The 18,819-nt window shown below is 34.0% G+C and overlaps 3 protein-coding genes across 6 annotated transcripts in view; 2 read left to right on the forward strand and 1 right to left on the reverse strand.

Moving 5' to 3' along the window:
* The window catches only part of LOC124953045 (calponin homology domain-containing protein DDB_G0272472-like), a 70,116-nt gene extending 55,626 nt beyond the window's left edge, over positions 1-14,490 (forward strand). The window contains exons 4-6 of one of the 4 annotated variants that reach the window (XR_007102104.1): positions 4,564-4,788; positions 4,915-5,407; positions 11,588-11,678. Coding sequence is in view for 1 of the 4 variants with exons in the window: in XM_047503873.1 (XP_047359829.1) it covers positions 11,588-11,769; positions 11,856-11,987; positions 12,077-12,221 (459 nt within the window). In the remaining 3 variants the exon portion in view is untranslated. Of the gene's footprint in view, positions 1-4,563; positions 5,408-11,587; positions 11,770-11,855; positions 11,988-12,076 lie in introns of those variants that run through there. The other 3 variants (XR_007102105.1, XM_047503873.1, XR_007102103.1) reach the window with 3 other exon arrangements.
* Positions 14,491-14,876: 386 nt separating this feature from the next.
* The window catches only part of LOC124953050 (ribonuclease Oy), a 4,050-nt gene continuing 107 nt past the window's right edge, over positions 14,877-18,819 (forward strand). The window contains exons 1-3 of the mRNA XM_047503886.1: positions 14,877-17,526; positions 17,947-18,484; positions 18,561-18,819. The exon at positions 18,561-18,819 is cut by the window's right edge and continues 107 nt beyond it. Of these exons, the coding sequence (XP_047359842.1) occupies positions 17,465-17,526; positions 17,947-18,484; positions 18,561-18,728 (768 nt within the window). The 5' untranslated portion in view covers positions 14,877-17,464 and the 3' untranslated portion in view covers positions 18,729-18,819. The remainder of the gene's footprint in view (positions 17,527-17,946; positions 18,485-18,560) is intronic.
* Positions 18,465-18,819, reverse strand: part of LOC124953048 (UBX domain-containing protein 1) — a 2,527-nt gene continuing 2,172 nt past the window's right edge. The window contains exon 7 of the mRNA XM_047503881.1: positions 18,465-18,819. This exon is cut by the window's right edge and continues 476 nt beyond it. The gene's annotated coding sequence lies outside the window, so the exon portion shown is untranslated.

Below are 18,819 nucleotides of genomic sequence, written 5' to 3' on the forward strand. Positions count from 1 at the left end.
TTGTCGAAACATGACATCGTTGAAGTTGATTTATGAAGAGACATTATTAAAATCTCGACTCAACGATTCTCCATTCTCGTGTCTCTTTTACGCTCGAACGTTCATATCTCCCTGCTTTTGCCACTTAACTTCGCATAATCGTGCTCACCTGTCTCGCTTATTTAACCAATCGCGTATGAATTATTGCAATCATCGGATGTCATCGCTCGTCCCTGAACCTTTGCTTCTATACAGAGAATTTTCTCTCGAAGCTCGTTACGATTGCAGAGAATGCATATCATCGATGTATCGACAAGGAGAGCGATCATGAGATTTAATAAATGGTTATGAAATTTACTTTACAGTCGTTCCGTGGAATAATCAAGGTAACCAAGTGAGTAAAGGTATATATTTAAAAATGCGAATGTGTCCATGAAAAAAAAAAAAAAAAAAAAAAAAACAAAAAAAACGAAGACGAACGTAAAAGGAAATCCAGCGAAATGTTCGTCTGCTTTCTCTTTTGGCATACGGTCAGCTTAGAGAGACTCGCTGGATATCTCAAAGAATTTCTAACCTTTTGAACTTTGAAGACGTAGATCTTGCGTCACATTAAAACACTCTTCACAAAGGGCTATGAATTACGATCTCTATAAATCATGGAAGATCAACATTTAAGATCGTTTTACGACTATCCGGGCGTGCTTTTAAAGCACCTCGAACGTCAACCGTGTCTTCGATCGTGATCTCTTGCCTATCTCACATACGATTTCCTTTTCATTCGGCGAGTGAATCGCGAGGCTTGACGGTACGACGATATGACGACTTGTCTCCGGTGGAGGCGTAAAATGTCACCGATACTAAAAACAACATGATTTACGATCGATGGGACAGTGGGAATAATAAATGGAAAGGAAAACTAAAGGGACCATAATCGATACTGATATCGATCTTTAAATTCCTGCTTAGGCATTCATATCGCGTGGCAGGGAATTTCAATTTTGTTACTGCAGGAATGAAGGCTATCGCATTTTAATCTGAGATATCATACAACATAAAACTTTATCGATGGAATGATAAAATTTCAAAACTAGTTTCACGATATCCATCGAAATGTAAAATACGAAGTCAGTCGATTATATTTTGTGTTTTTTATTTATTTCTTTTACTTTTTTCTTGTTTATTTTTTTTTCTTCTTTTTTTTTTTCAAGAAAAATAGTTCTCCTTTCCTTTTAAACGAGTTAACATTTACCACCACGAGCCCCTCGTAGTTCGCTTCTCTCTTAGAAAGGAATGTGGCTTCGGGGTCGACGTTCAGGAGCGAACAAATTATTCCTGGCGATCATGAAGTGGTACCGTGGACCAGGATCATGCCTGCATTTAGTTGAGTTGCAAAGTCTTAACAGGCTACGATACTCGTAGGAAACTCTTGCATCTTTATACAGCCGAGGCGAGACAATGAGGGCATTGTCGCTCGTTTCACAGCGCAAAGCTCTACCGGAAGCTCATTGTTTCTCTCTTGGATGGTCGCGCAGTTAGACCGGTTGTCTCTTCTCGAAGGATTCCAAGCTCTAAACTATCCGTTCAAACGTCATCTTGACGATTCATGAGAATCTTTGACCCTTTTAAATCAATGGGTTGTCTTGTTCAAACGAAATATGAAATATTAATTTCATCGAAAATTGTATTTATCCTTAAATAGAAACTTTATCGAAGAATACAAAAAAAAAAAAAAAAAAAAAATATATCGATCTAAAGATTGAGGTAACCAAAGAAACTCAAACACCATGCTCTGAACAAGAGGAGAAAGACCCTTCTGCACAAGTGTAGCATAAATCTTCCGGGTCGTACCGATTAATTACGGCAGGAGGCAGTGCCCTGTAATTAGATCCTTCTTGATGGCCAGCGATTTTGTACGGACGGTCTTTGCTCTTGCTCATCCTCATCGGTATACTCCTGTCACGGCCAGAACTAAATCCCCAAGAGCCGCAGGAGAATTTATATCGAGCATAACACGGCTTACGGATTATATATATCTCGAAGAAATCGTCGAATCTATCATATTAACAATCGATTTATTAATCGATTTCGACCCACTTTCGACTACTTCCTTGTGATTCGTCTTCGATACAATGGATCTCAACTGTGCGAATTTGAAGATCATATTGGAATACATCGAATTTTATTCGATGAGGTCGAAGACAATATTAATTATTGAAAAAGTATATTGATTTCTATCTTGACCTGATCGTAAAACGTCAGAATTAAATAATGATACTAATTTATATTATTGATTGTAAAAGTTATCAGATAAGAAAGGAGCATAATTCTAGTTCAATTTCACTTTCAAGCAATTATACAAGAAACCGATGCTAATCGCTAAATAGAGTTCTCTGAGGTACGACAGCCTCCAGTTAATATCTTCATCCTCCGTGCTTTTAGTTAGCCACGAACTATCTAGAACCTACGATAGATAGACTCGTTACTCGTTTGATCGTTTGTAAAACGATCCGTAAAGAACAAATGGTATGCTACCAGGTATCACCAATTATCTCGCGTTCGCGTAAAACATATGTTTCCGTCGTGCGAGACAATTCGAGTCCATAAATTTTCTTCGAGAGAGTAAGAGATTACTACCCGAGGATTTCGAGGCAATTCGAACAGCTTCGTGTTATCGTTACCAACCGACTATTCGAAGCATGAAATACGCCTCGTGGGAAAGTAATAGCCTTAAAGTAGGCGGTTGCAAACGTATCGATCGATACTTCAAGTAGATCGGCCGATCCACAAGATCAACAGATTTGTGAGACAACCAACATATATTTCGAAGCGAATGAACGTTTGTCCTCAAACGATCATCGTAAAACTCCTTTGGTAATCTTTCTTTGGATGGTCCACTTTCCTTGAGACTACCCTGCGATTTCATTTCATCGCATTAAATCGGATTTATCGAGCGTGCACCCGTGCACGCATACCATAATCGCGATTCTACGCCTTTGGCTACTAATTCGATGAAATTTGATGCGCCGTTGCACCCGCGCACAGATTACATGCACCTTTCTCTCTCATAAGCTGCTTTTTTGTCGTTATTAAGGTTTCGTTTTTAAGGTACCTACTTCTGGCAAAATTGCATGAAATTATTTCGATCGACCTGATATATAGTAAATATTGTTTTTATGAGCAATATATAAGGTTATTGATCGATAAATCGACTATTGCTGATGAGTAGAAAATACGAAAAAAAAAAAGAAAAAATAATATATATATATATATATATATATATATATATATATATATAAATTTTGCGGAGGAGAAATATCAGTACAAGATACATAGTTGACGGCAATATAAATCGGAAACTTAAGTCACCGTTCCGTAATCGCGAGACGTTACTTCCCTGCCGTAAGCTACGGATTAAGTGACGTTCGCACGGTCGACGAGTTGAATTTATGTCGACATTAAATTCCTCGTATTTCCCTTCGCGTCGATGACTGAGATACATTATGTCTATATTTATCTCATAAATAAATTATAAATTCAACAAATTCTCTTATCGAATGATTAGTTACAAATCCATTTATTGAATAAACGACTCGTCTAAACAATAATACGTCAATATACGCGTTTTGATCTTCTCTTGATCTTTCGTGGATAGCATCAATTCATTTTATATGCCATACTAAGGTCTCTTCTCATTCATAAAAGTTCCCATGAACGGTAGCTCCTTATTTTTCTACGCTCGTGCTTCGTTCACGTCTCACGTCTCTTCTGAAACACGACCAACTCTTTACCCCACCTCAATCTCTGCCATTCCTGAAAACTGGTTCCGCCAGAGGCACGCCGATTGACTTTTAAATCGAAATACTTTACGGTCGACACAGTATCGAGGAGATGACTCTGCTGGCAAGTCAGTCGGTCGAGTCGAACGAGTAAAACGCTATCGGATGTAGATACACCCCTTCGAATCGATTTTATTACAAATAAATAAAAAAAAGTATTACACTTCCCACGGCCTTCGAACGAAATATTCGTTTCAAGAACGAATTAGCTTAATGACTTCAAACGAACATATCCAAGAAGATATTAATCATTCGCAAAATATTGTATTAAAAACTTGTTTTTTTTTTTTCTTTTTTCTTTTTTGATCTTCAACTTCGTCTCTCGAAGTCTCTCTAATAATTCGTAGAGAATTATATTTGAAAATTTCGATTATAAAATGTCACTGATTCTTAATGATCCCATTGGATCGAGGAAATCAACTCACGACGATGTACTCCGCTAATTTCTAAACTCTTTTTATCTCACCGATTCAACTTACGCGTGCGCGAATGCACGTCGATGCATCGGACGTGTTCCTGACTGCATTCCTCGCGCGAATCAGACAAAAAGAGTGAAATGTTCGTTCCTTCTGATCCTTTCCTTCTACGTGAATCCTCTTGATCTTCCACTTAAAAACAAAATCGAAATATTCGGTAAATCGACTGAACATATAGATCGGTGCTATTACGATCAAAGTCGACATTCTTTCTCGTTTTATTAAATTTTTTCGTCGTTTAAAGAACTTCCTTTTGTTATTTCTTTTTTTAGGTAGAAAACAGAAGGTTTCCTTCCTTGTTCCTTTCTCGAGGGAGCGTCAACGGTTAAATTCAACATGCCGGTAGCAAGTAAACTTTCAACCAACATGAGTGTACCTAACCGGTTGGCCACATAACGTTAATTAATACACGCGGCGAAATTACAAAACCGGCATGAACTGATCGTTATCCACCTTACGACGAAGAAGAAAACAGTAATCATTAATCAATATTTCACGTAAAACTTTTGATTTTCAATCAAATATCTAAACCATCTATTTTATATATATATATATATATATATATATATATATATAAAAGAAATAATGATTGAATGTTACTGACTAGTTTATTTCCTTATTAGAAAATTTCATCGAGTACAGTTCAATAAATAACATCCTCTACTCTATCTCAAAGAGAAAAATGATTGAAACTGTTTCGAATAACGATCGAGATCCTGTCACAAGAATAGAAAATATTGTTGCGAGCAAATATCGATGCAAATAATTCTAAGCTACTTCCTGAACTTTCTACGAGGATATTCAAAAGCATCCTAATGTCTCATGCAGACATATAATAAGTTCTTATTTTCTCACGTCTCTACAGATCAGAGAATTATTTATAAAATGATAACATTCGAACGTTAAATCGTCCAAGCTGAACCAAAGAAACGATCAAACATATAATGACTGACCATAGGTAGCAAAAGTCGTTTTAACTAAAAATAAATAAACGTGCAAAACGTTTGATACTTATGTTACATCTGGCAGGGGTTGGGGAAGATTTAACCCAATCGACATAGAGAAGTGAAATCGATTCTCGAGGAGAGCTTTCTAAGACGAAAATAACGAATGAAGGTATGTACGAGACGTTTCCTTGTACCACAGCGTAAATCTTATCTCTAAACGAGCATTGGACGAGCGCATAAATCGATTCTGAGAAATCGTACGATCTTTCAACGTTAATTGCTGATGGGCGCGAATAGTACAAGCCAGAATTCTATCCTCGTGTCTATGCAAATGCGCCTGCTCGAACCTCTATCTCTATCTCACTTTCTTACGTGCGTGTGCTTGTTCGCTCGATCGAATCAACATTACAGCCCGAGGCTTTCAAAGCTTCGTAACGCGTCAACTAACACGATTCTGACCTAATATCACCCCGAATATTGATTTATTACTATTTTATCTTGCTAAACTTGACTCGAATCATAAACCCGAAGAAGCTGTCGACGAAACGATAATAAAGTTGTAATCCTTTGTCTTCATAGTAGTTTCCGAAGACAAGGATCTACGAGATGATTTATGCCCTCTGGTTGATCGATACGTATGATAAAAGTGATTTTACCGACTCTCCTTACGGAGAACAGCTATCGTAATCGTGATCATTATCGGCTACAAGTACCGGCACAATAACGTAAATACCTACCTGACGATTACGAACTGTAATATCGTCGTTCACCTCAAATCGACTACTCGAATGTGCAAGTTTAAAAAGAATGTTATAATTTCCATAGAAATTATAGTTTAAAATCATGTTAACAGGTATTCCAATCACAGTTTCACTTTGTAATTATTGTCAAGCTGTCCTTTGCATCGAGGAAGCTAGGTACCATTTAGATAGGAAAAATAATAAATAAAAAGAGCTATATAAAATAAAAGAAAAGGAACGGGCAACCTTTTCAAAGCGTGACGTTAAACTCAACATACGTGTAATCGAAGAAGGCTATGTGTAAATCGCTCGATAATATCCGCGCTTCCGTTTCGTGTTTGGTTGAAACTAGGTGAACACCTGGACCAATGCCAAGAGAGCCCGATAGCTAATTCCCGTGTAATCATCCTGTGCGAGCTTAACGCTACCCTAACGCGATAAAGATCTCGATCTTGTACGTCGGAACGCCCACCAATAATCACATGCAAATCGGCCTTAACACTTACGCACGCGTCGCTGAAAAACTACCAGCCTGAGAGGGAAAGAGACAGATGGTTGTGTCTCGATTGAGCAACAAAGAGGATGAATATATCGTTATACTGTGTTTGGAGAAGACGATTAAGACGTTTGAAAACAACTCGAAGATATTCAAATACCAAATTATTCTTATAAAATAATCTTCTTCCAATTATGCTCTTGCGAGATTTAGATTTTCGTTTGAGAGAATTAAAAATCTATTCTATTTACAAAAGGACTTTTGAATATATCACTATAATTAATCAGAGGTAATAATTGATAATAAAAGTTATAATCATCGTTTAGAGAATGAAATATCGTGTAGGTATCTAAACAATAAATGGTAGCTGTCTAGAATAATTAATATTCTCATAGTTTATTTCTCGAATCTTTTCTATCCTTAACTTACATGTTAAATCGTAGAAGTTAATAATATTCAATGGTAGAAGAATAGATCTACGAGACGCAAAAGAATTTCCTAATAGCTAATCCCAGCACTCTGTAACCATCCGCATACAAAGAAAGAAAAGGCTAACGTGTGGGTGTAATGACGAAGCGAGTCGTCCTTTAATTACCCCTCAACGTCTCAGGAATTAATTATTGTTGCTGGGAGAGCCTTTCATCTGCCTTCAGAACGAGTCGATTAATAAGGAATTCGTTACGTTTGAAAAGAACGAAAGAGAGGACTATATTCGCATATTTCTTAAAGCGTCCAATGAAATTACGTCATGTTACCTTTCTTAATTGCCTTTCTTTGTGATAAAAACAAAAAGAAAGCTTAATTTCTGGCAGAGTTTTGAAGACCGATCGATAGAAAATTCATTTTATCGGACAGGTAACATATTCAATCTTCGATATTGATATATAAAAATTCTATCGTTCATTTTTTTTCATCCGATATTAAGGATGATCATTCGTTCAAAACTCTCGATTATCTTTTGAGATATGCGACCTCACACTTTGGATATTTGATATCCTTGTGTATCGGATCGTTCGCGTGAAATACGTCATCTCAGATCAGAAGACCTATCGGAATAAAATATATATCGACAAAAGATACGTTCAATTTTTGAAAACTTAACGTTCTATTGTCAATAAAGGATGTAATAGGATGTAACTTTTCAAAAAACAATCCCATCATCTGGATCTGTCTCAAATTAATATCTCGTTAATGAGTTACAAAAATACAATATCAATGACACTGAACGTTTGACATTTCTAATTTTCATTTGTCAAATATCGACGTAGATTTACGATGATTCGTTCTTTAAGTTCGAAATGTCTTTACATCCTCACGGAACATCCATTTTCTCTATGAAAGTTCAAACTAAATTCCGCTCGTTCCATTGCTACATTCCTCTTGCAATTACAGTCGTAAATTTTGTCGTATTATCCTGTTCCTCGATGTAATTTGTTATGACACGATAACATTTAAAGTTGACTGACGTATAAATGGTATTCTTGATGGATAGTCAAAGCGTTACTCTTAAAATTGATAAAATCGATGCCGAAGATATGTATATCTTTATTATATCATAAAACGAAAGAATACGGAGAAAATGGAAGTTAAGAAAATATTATTCATAAGTACAGAAAAGTTCCTTCGTTTTCATGGAAGAGCGAAAGTGCGTCTCGGATTGGCATAAAAATCGATGGAATCGCGTGAGAACGAGCTGTAAGGAAAACGCGTCGTATTTATCAAATCTCCTTCTGGTATCACACGATTCGACGCCCACGAGGTTACTTTCCAAAGTGGAGATATTATCTCCCCCGACATACCATCGAGAAAGTTCCTTAAGTAATCGCAATGATCAAAAACGACAAATCGAAAAGAAACGATTACATCGATTATACATCACGATCTCTTTGAATTATACGTTAAAATATCTTAAATATATCGTAACGTATCTTCCGTAATAAAGTAAAACTTATCGAGGACCGAGAAACGCAAGTAAAAAAGAAAAGAAAAAGGAAGAAAAAAAAAATAATAATAAAAAAAATTTCAAGTAACTACCCGAATAATTAAAAATTAAAAATATATTGTCAGTTATATATATATTGTCCGTGTTCATATTCAATCGAACAAACGAGAAATTAGAAACGATTTGTATTTTACCATGAGAGAACACGAAAACGTCGTCGAAGCGTGTCGATCATGATCGAACGAAGGAACGATCCTTGCGAAGGCACGAGGATGAAATTCGTGAGCAACGTCGAAATCGTAGGATAGGCTTCCGAGTGGAAGCCATGCTCTCTTCGCACGGTTCACCGCTCGCCGTTCTCGTCCGCACGTGATTTCGTGCCTTCTTCTTGTGTTTCATTCACGAGTGGGTGCCCCCGGCAAGATACGGCGAATGTTAATGAGCCGTCCGGTCAGCTGCTCTTTTCCCACCCGGAGGAGATTGTCCTAGCGGGGATTAAATTCCTGGATTCACCATTTACCATGAGTCAACCCGCGTGAACTTTACGAGCTCGTGTTCTATGCAAAATCACGGAAATCTTTGCCCTCGTGAAAAACGAAAGACGATCTATCGAAACGATCGATCCTAAACATCGTACTTAACTATGGCGATTAAAAAAAAAAAAAAAAAAAAAAAAAAAAGAAAAACGAAAAAAAAGGGAAGACAGAAAAATACCCCCCCCCTCTCCTTGAGAAATTTTTAAATTATCTCCTCGATCGAGAAAGCATTGAAAATCAGCAATAATCGTATCTCCGATCGAAGTTCGTTTACTTACTTTTATAAGTACGTACCTACTTTAACTTCCTGTTACGATTGACATTCGGAATACTTTCAGATCGTTATCGGATTCGAGAGACTTTCGATTCTCCTCGACCGATCCGATTTCTATCTCGAGCCGCTCTGTAATCTTCCTTTCGGCTGTCACGAAGCAAACTATGGGGGTGGCTCGAGGAACGATCGAGAATCCGTCCTTATGGTAAAAGATCAATAACCCCTTACGGCGACAAGCTCCGAGCTAACTTTATACCTAATAATGGATGTTGTCTAATAGAAAACAGTTCATTCGATTATTAATAAATTCAGAAATTGTTAGTTCGGAAAGTGATCGATTCCATACAAAATTTTTCGTACTCTGAAAACTACTACATAACCACAGACATTATGTAGACATTATACCAGAGAATTTATTCGAAACTATGGAGGTAACTTCAAGAGTTTATCCTTCGTGTGTCTCTGGGACATAAAATTTATGACCACGATCTCTCGGCCAGACTATCCGTCAGGGACGATCGCGAATCTCAATCCTGGTGTACCGACTTGACAGGATGTACGTGAAAGAAAGAAGGAACGGACGAACGAATGAAGGAAAGAAAGAAAGAAAGAAAGAAAAAAAGAAAGAAAGAAGAAAAGAGGAGAAGGAGGAAGAGGAGGAGGAGGAGGAGAAGGAGAAAGAGAAAGAGAAAGAGAAAGAGAAAGAAGCGTCTATAGATGCAACTCGTATTGCAAGGATCCTGCCCGGATCTTTGCGCTTTGTCAGCGACCAAGAATAAAAAGGAAAATGAAAAAGAGAGAAAAGGATTCAGACACGATGAGAGCATGTAAGACGTTTAATAAGAAAGAATAAAAGAAATAAACCACCCTCGGAATCCAGAATCGTAATTTGTCACTCGTTTGCTCGTATCCCTTTTTATTCGGATTTCTCTTAATGCATTCGCATCGGAATATCTGCCCTTTGTTCTTTAACGACAATACACCATTATTATCATTTATTCCTTTAACCAAGTTCAAATGGAATAACAAATATCTACTTAATAGAAAATACAACCTAAGAAAAGAAACCGATTGCATTCGATCGAAAATTGATGACTATCCTTGATGTCGATTTAATGATAAGAAAAATATATAACCATGACAGAAAATATCTACTGCTATGTTAGTTCGCTTAAAGTTCTGAACACGTTCTTTAAATGATTTCTATTCTTTTTTAGTTTCGTTAGTCTTTCCTTTATAATTTACAAGATACGCCAGGATTAATAAATAATGTTGGTTCAAGCTCGAAATAGTTTCGTGATCGCCACATCCCCACCACGAAATTCCATAAACGTAATCGTGACGCGATTGATCGGTGGCACCTTCGAGTCTACGATCACCGCATTTCGTTCCGCTAGCCTATTGTCATCGAGCAAACAACTCGTTCGAGTACCGTGTCTAAGTTAACCGAGCAATCGATCATACGATCTTCGTGATCCCTTTGGATTTATTTTCTTTTTCCTTTTTGTGTTCTCTTTTCTTCTTTTTTCTTTCTTTCTTGGTTTTTTTTTTTTTTTTTTTTTTTTTTTTTTTTTTTTTTTTTTTTTTAGACCAATAATAGCAAGACAATTATTCATCGAGACACTTAAGGATAATGTTTCCTGAGGCTTTATTCCTTCTTAATGTCTTCATTGAGGTTATTGAAGCAAGAAATGACTTGAGAGTATAAATGTTTAATTTGCCGATCGTGTCTGATTTAACAGTGACTATTATAGCAACAAGAAAAACAAAAAAAGTGCAGAGAGAAATGAGACGTAAAAATAAAAGAAGAGAGAAGGAAAATCGCCATAATCGAATCACGTAAGATATCCAAGCGGAAATCGGTATATACGTGCAAACATTGACTTAGGGCAATTAAAGTCAATTAAAGACATATTTAAACGCGACTCCCCGTAACGCGGATCATCTCTATTCGTCTGCGTCTTGCTCGCACTCGTTTTATAAGAACAGAACGAGAGAGCCAGGTTAATTGAGCTCAATTAGTACCGAAGTGATACCGAACGATCGTTAGTAACATTTTTTATCAACTCACGATTTTATTCCGGAATCTATTCGCATCACCCGACGCGTTCAAATAGCACGATTAACGAACTGGAACAAACGCCAGTTTGCGTCCAGATGTTTGCTACTACTAGAATCGATTTAATCGAGTAAATTTCCTATTTTTGAATTAAAACTCGCAGAGAACGAGCGATATCCATGAAATCGTACTATGTATTTAATGTATAAATGATGAATTGACCAAAATTAGACAAGATTCGACATTTAAGTTACAATGTAATTATATCCTTTTTTTTTTTTTTTCTTTCTTTCTTTTCACAGATGACAAACATCGTTGGTACAAGCGTGGTTGAAAGATTATCTTTTTACAATCACACGGAATGCGAGTGTGTAGAGAAAATAGAATACGATACGAACGAGAAGTCCGTCGAGCAGAGATTCTACCGGCATCATCAGCTCTCTCCGCAGCCGCAAAATATGAGGAGAGCACCGCCAAGAAAATCGTGAGTCTATTAAATCTAAATGAATTCATTGTAAATTGCGATATACGTAAATAAATCTAAAGTAGAAATTATAAATGATCGAATAGGTGCCGATGTCCCTCGGAATTCACGCCGAAAATCACGCCGGACGGAGAGTGCCAATGTTACTGTTACGAACATAATCAAAACTGCATCAAAACGAAACGTGGAAAGGGATATTTTTCTTTGAGCGACAGATTGTAAGTTTAATCATAAATTCTAAATGAATATATTGACTTAGCTCTATGATTTATTATATTATCAAATTCTAACATTATTATATTTACAGGTGTATTCAAAATATCGAATGTGCAATACCTATCTGTGAATATGGTGAGTATATGAGACGAGAAGGTAAATGTCCTAGAAAGAGGGACAAGTTCGATGCGATGGCCAATTTCGGTATGAGCTTCAATCATCGATATAGGAGTTAGAAAAAGAAAAACAATTGACTTGACGATAGAAGAAACAAACAACGAAAAAAGCAGGAATAATGAGCGCAACGTAATGCGCTATAACCCGACGGTGCCATTTACTTTGTCTTTTTTTTTTTTTCAAGTGCCTTTGACGGAGAGACTTACTATATGATATACATGTATATATATATATATATATATATATATATATATATATATGTATGTATAAAATATATATATATATATATTCTCACACATACGCGATTATGTATAAAATGTATTACGCCATTCTTAGATGATAGAAGTCGCATGATCACGTTCTGATTATCGTCCCCCACCCTTTCTCTTTCTCTACAATTTCATTTTCTCTTTTAGTTACCTTTCTTTTTTAATATACGAACTTATTAGCTCCGGAAAAAAAAAAAATACATCGACGATAGAATAAAACTCATTTCTGATGGCTCATGTTTATTTGAACGTCCGATCACGCACACTTCTATTCTACTTATAAACGTAACATGATTCGAAGAAAGTAAGTAGGTCGGATCGATTAGAATCAGCCTGTTAAAACTTTCCTTGGGATACGATCTCCGTCGATCATTTCCGACTTCAAAGGAACTATCTATCTTTGAATTTATCTTCCCTCCATTTCCTATTTCCCTTTGAACGCGAGAAAGTACAGGATGATGATACGAAGAAACGATGATACGAATGTCGTGCTAAAGGTTTGAGCAAAAAAAAAAAAACGCATTACTTTGCGATACCGTCGACATGTAAAGCAAATGTAATTTCGTATTTTGTGATGTAACATAACGTGCATAATGTCCTATGAATGAGATAACTGTATCGAAAGAGAACGTAGATTTGAACTGTTGCGCGACGTATATTTTAATTTAATTCGTAATTTTAATAGCGAGATATTGCTCGCGTTTTTTTTTTTTTTTCATAGTTTACGCTAGAACACGAGCCTAGTCTGAGGATCTGTCTCTCTTCTCTAAGAAAAACTCTTCTCCCGAGAGAAACTAATAATACTAACATGTTAAGAAAAAAAAAGGAAAAAAAAAAAGAAAAAAAAAAGAAAAAAGAAAGAAAAAAAAAACAAGAAAAACGCACACACAGAATTAAATTAATAAGACGATAAAAGACAAGAATGAATTAACCAAAAATGTTAAGAGAAGGGTTTATCAAGAATCGAAACAGGTCCTTGATGTATCCACGATTTTGTATGTTTACAATGGTACATTTTTATTGTATTTAATCGAGCCATTAATCCGTAAATATTTAGTTAATTTAATATTTAATCTAAAGGTAGTTTTGTAATTCTTCGATCCACCCTGTCTTCTGTATTTTTTTTTTTTTTTTTGTTATCCTGCTCTTTCCTTTTAACTTTAAGTATGAATAGCAGCAGCGGTCGTGTACCTAGATTCGTGATTATGCTCTTTCTCATAAAATTATTCAATTTTGCGTGAATATATTATTTGTGGCTTATCGAAGTATAGAAAAGGAATAAAAGTAAAAAAAAAAAAAAATAGTAAATAGAGATACAATAGGTAGAGATGCATTTTTGTAAACATCGGAACAGTTTCATGAATCACTGTATCGTTTGATAACACGCTCTTTCCTCTCTCTCTCTCTCTCTCTCTCTCTCTCTCTCTCTCTCTCTCTCTCTCTCTCTCTCTCTCTCTCTCTCTCTCTCTCTCTCTCTGGATATGTTTCTTATGTTACTAATAAAAATGAAAGAAATCAAAGAGTTTTGCATAAAGTTAAATACTTTAGACAATGCGTGTCGTTGGAAATCGCGTGCGAAATAATGTTTAACAAATAAATTTTAAATACAAAAGGAGTGAAGGGAAAAAGAAAAATATGTAAAAATTTTGCACATAGCATTTACGACAGTTCGCCGATAATATTTTGCTCTGTCCATATTGTTTTCATTCGATTATTAAAATTTTTTCCTTTGGCCTTGCTGTGAAATAACAATCGTCTCGCTAAAAATCGAAGCATTTAAATTTTCTCCCTTTTTGTATTCTTTTGTATACGTTTACATGGATTGCTATAATTATAGGCAGGATAATCTACCTATTAATAGTCAGAACAATTGACAGCGTTTCATTTAACAAAATATAAGTCTATTATCTGTATATGAAAACATTTCTTTCTTCTACAAAATAAAAAATCATCTTTTCTATATACCACTCCTACTGATTCTCCCTCGTACGCGATACACGTCTCTAGATAGTTCATGTAGATGTAGACGGCAAATAAAATAGTAAAATTAGATAAGCGATCACCTGCTGCAAACATTTTCTTACATTGAATATACCTAATCCCATATCCAGCTATCCATTACGGTATATTCCATCTTTTTTTTTTTTTTTACAAATAAAATCATAAGAAGTCTATGTAATAACAAATATAATTTTAAAAATGAGAAATAAAATTATTTTACTTATATATAAAAATAATGAAAAATTTATTAATTACAAAAAATCGATTATTCAAATACGCTAAACAAGAGAATGAATCATATCGTATCATCACTGTGTTTATGTAACAAATTTCTATTTTTCTTAATATAATTAGAAAAAAGAAAATTAAATTAAATGAGAATGAAGAACAATAAAAGAAAAAAAAAAAAAAAAAAAAAAGAAGAAGAAGAAAAAGTCGACTTTTTTTCAGTGCGTTTCCCTAAGAATTTATTTTAGAATTTTCCTTTATCTATCGAATTATAATTAACGATGTAAAATATAAATATTTTAATGTTTAGTTAAAATTAGAAAGAAAAGATTTTGAAAGCGCACTGAAATAAGCAGCCATTCGCCCGGTAATACTTGTGCTATATAATCTAAATTTAGATTTCGATATATCGCAAATAATACCGACCCAGGTCTCACCACGTGGAGGTTGCTGCTTCTGAAGACCCATGGGCTGTCGGATGACTCTACTTTAAAATCCGCGTTCACGTGATGATTTTCTAATCGAAAATTCGTACAATATAACGCAATCCACGATAGGATTTTTAATTGCGCTCGCGAACACCCACGCACTCGGAATATACACATGACTGTTTTCCCTATCCTACACGTATTCCCGTGTAAAAATCGATGATAAAACCGTACGAGAATACATCATATTTACTCGATGATACATTCTTTAAGTCTTCATTGAAATTTGCACGATGAACGAAAAGAAAAAAAATTTTGTCTCAAGATGATGAAGTCCATTTTTTTTTTTGCTAATATTATTATTGAAAGCAATAACTTTGGGTTCAAAGTTTAAATTGCTTGTTACCAAGCTATGTTATGTTTAAATAAAATTGATTATTATTTAAATTTTAATTAGTTACACTCCTCGTACGTCATAAATTTTTTAAATAATTCTAAAATTATCGATAATATTAATTATTTAATTCTATCCGTTTAGAAAGAGAGAATTTCGATGTTTAGTCGTCGAAATGTAAAACGAAACTAACTCAATAACTATTAAAGTTATTGTATTCGTTTGCTTCTTGATGACGTTACTTGCGAACAACGAGTCTTAAATTGAAACCTTTTGAAATATTCAATTAAAATTATTTTGTATTTAATATTACATAAACATTCGACAGTTTATGAATACACATGGAATTTCTATATGATTCTAAACGTTTAAACAAATTTCGAGTTTCACAAATTCAATTGTGAAAGAACGTAGAGATTTGTTTCGGCATATTCTTCTTTCAAAAAACGTATAGCTTTTAAGATATTTTATAGAATTTTTGTACTCAAATCAAGAGACATTTCGAATAAAAATGTTAAAAATAATTGATCATTGGCATTATAAATATCTTAATTAGATTTATTGCAAACTTTAGATTAATCCAAAATACTTTCTTTATCAACGATCAAATCATTTTCTACATTACCAACAAAATTGATTATTGTAATATACCTTATTGCTGAAGTTTGTACAAATTTGAAGATTTAAAATTAATAATTTATACCGTAAAGTTACATTTTGAATTCGTACAATTATTATAACAAATATGTACAAACGACGAGTCAATCGATTATTCGATTATTTTTACTGATTATTGATGCATAATTATTGATTAATTTCAAAATGAGAACAAATTCGTATTTGAGAATAAAATTTATATGTTAGATATTTGAAGTAAAAAAGTAATAAATTTTTTTCATTTTCAATTGTGCTGCCATCGTATTACGAAGAAAATGAACAATACGGTTGTGTACATCGGGTTGTATAATCGAAGGAACTGAATGTAATATTACAGTCATAAAAAAAAAAAAAAAAACCACAGCGAGTCCATTGATAATATTTAACGCTGATAAATAATCTTTCATCTATTTAAAAAAAATTGTTGAATTAGAAAAGTCATTGAAATAAACATGATAAAAGATACGATAAAATCAATAGAATGTGTTATTCAACAAAGCAAGAACTAAGAAGTACATATTTAACTATATACTTCTTCATGAATGGATAATGATACTTCATTGGTATGTTAGCAAAAGCAATTTTGTACATTGTCAGCTAAAAGAACGAACCTTGCAGCTCTTCTAACGTGACATACGTACGGAAGAATGTATTCAATGCTTTCATTTTTTTTACTTACTATAGCAAAGTAAATGAATAAAATAAATATTAAAATATTATGCAAATTAAAACGATAAGAATAATGAATTTCTTAGACATTACACAATTCTTTAAAATCTTTGTTTTCTTATCCATATCGTTTAAGGGGAGGGAGAGAAAGAGAGGAGAGAGAGAGAGAGAGAGAGAGAGAGAGAAAGAGAGAAAGAGATAGTGTTTATCCGTAAACCTGTTGAAACGCACCTGTCGTTCAGGTAAACCAGTGGTGCGCAAATTATTTATAGATGTTAGAGTAATTTTAGATAATTCTTAATATATTTTCTTCATTACATTAGTAAATATAATTTTATTTTTATTAAAAAAGAAAAAAAAAAGAAAAAGAAAAAGAAAAAAATTAAAAATTAACACTTTTGAATTTAATTATTATTATAGATAAAAATTTATAAAAATTTATCAATTATTGTATCCCTAAAAGTGATCGTAATTGATAGTTTGTGCATCACTGAAGCAAAGGGCTATCTTCTATTCTACAATTTAGTCAAAATGGTGGGGTAAAATTAAAAATAGTAGTGGGAGTAGAATAGTGCGTATAAGCGACGAGCAAAAGCAAAGATTACAAGCAGTTCAGTCTACTTTTATTGCTGAAGAAGCTCGCAGCTGCTAACAGCATGCTTTCGAACAAGATTATCACGTGTCTTCTTGTCTTATTTCTATTTAATCATAGTTATGGGTGAGTAATACAATTCATTCTGGCGTATTAACGTTTCCGAATGTTATATAAGGCAATTGAATTCTATTCTACAACATATTCACAGTATGATGATATTCATCATCGTTATAACAAAAATATGTTGAAGAAATATTAACAAGATCCATTATTCAATTATGAGAACACATTGCTAATATATTTTATACGTATTATTATTCGTATTATTTCAATATAATATTCGAAAACAAAATCTAATCTATACTACTTAGACATTTAATATATTCAAATACTGTATTAATGCAATTTTGAAATAGGAACGATAAGATAGTATAGAATATTATAAAATTAAATCCAAATTGAAATGAATGTTCGTTTATGAAAGCTTCTTCTTCTTTTTTTTCTTTTTTTTTTCTTTTTTTTTTTTTTTTCCTTTTTACCTAGAATACGACGTTCTAAATGTCAAAATAAAATAGAAGATCCAAACTACTTCGACGTTTTAATTTTCACTCAACACTGGCCGCAAACGGTGTGTTACTTATGGAAGGAAAAGTCAGAGTCGCATGCCTGCGCATTGCCCAAGGACGACGAATGGTCGATTCATGGTATATGGCCAACGAAGTATCATACCGACGGTCCAAATTTCTGTAACAATTCTTTGCCATTTAACGCGAATACTTTGACGCCAATAAAAAGTGAATTGGAAACAAAATGGATCGATGTACAAAATGAAAAGGATACGTATTCCCTTTGGCGCCACGAATGGAACAAACACGGTACTTGTGCTATTGTACTTCCAGCTTTGAACAGTGAACTTAAATATTTTCAAAAGGGACTTGAACTATTGGACATTTATGATATGAAACATGTTCTTGGGAAAATAAATATCGTACCTGGTCGCAGTTATGCGATAGAAGATATATCGAATGGAATAAAGAAAATTATAGGTAAAACAGCAGAAATAGTGTGTGCTCATAACGAGGTAAATATATTTAATTGAATTTGAAAAATTTCATTCAATAAATCACAATCTCTAATGATTTAATTACTTATTGAAGGAAAAAGAGGAAGAATATATTTATGAAATTCGAATATGCTTCGATAAAACATTAAAATTGGTCGATTGCGATGGCATTAATGGATTCCCTGCTAGTACTTGTAGAGATTCTACGCAAGTAATATATCCTGGTATTGTACCATCATATTATAATGTGATACAAATATAGAATTAATTTTTGCTAAGTATATAGCAATTTTTAAAAACGAAAATCTTCGAAAATTGTGAATGGAACTGTTATAATACAAAAATGGAAATTC

Source organism: Vespa velutina, chromosome 11 (assembly GCF_912470025.1).
Source record: "Vespa velutina chromosome 11, iVesVel2.1, whole genome shotgun sequence".
NCBI classification, from domain to species: domain Eukaryota; kingdom Metazoa; phylum Arthropoda; class Insecta; order Hymenoptera; family Vespidae; genus Vespa; species Vespa velutina.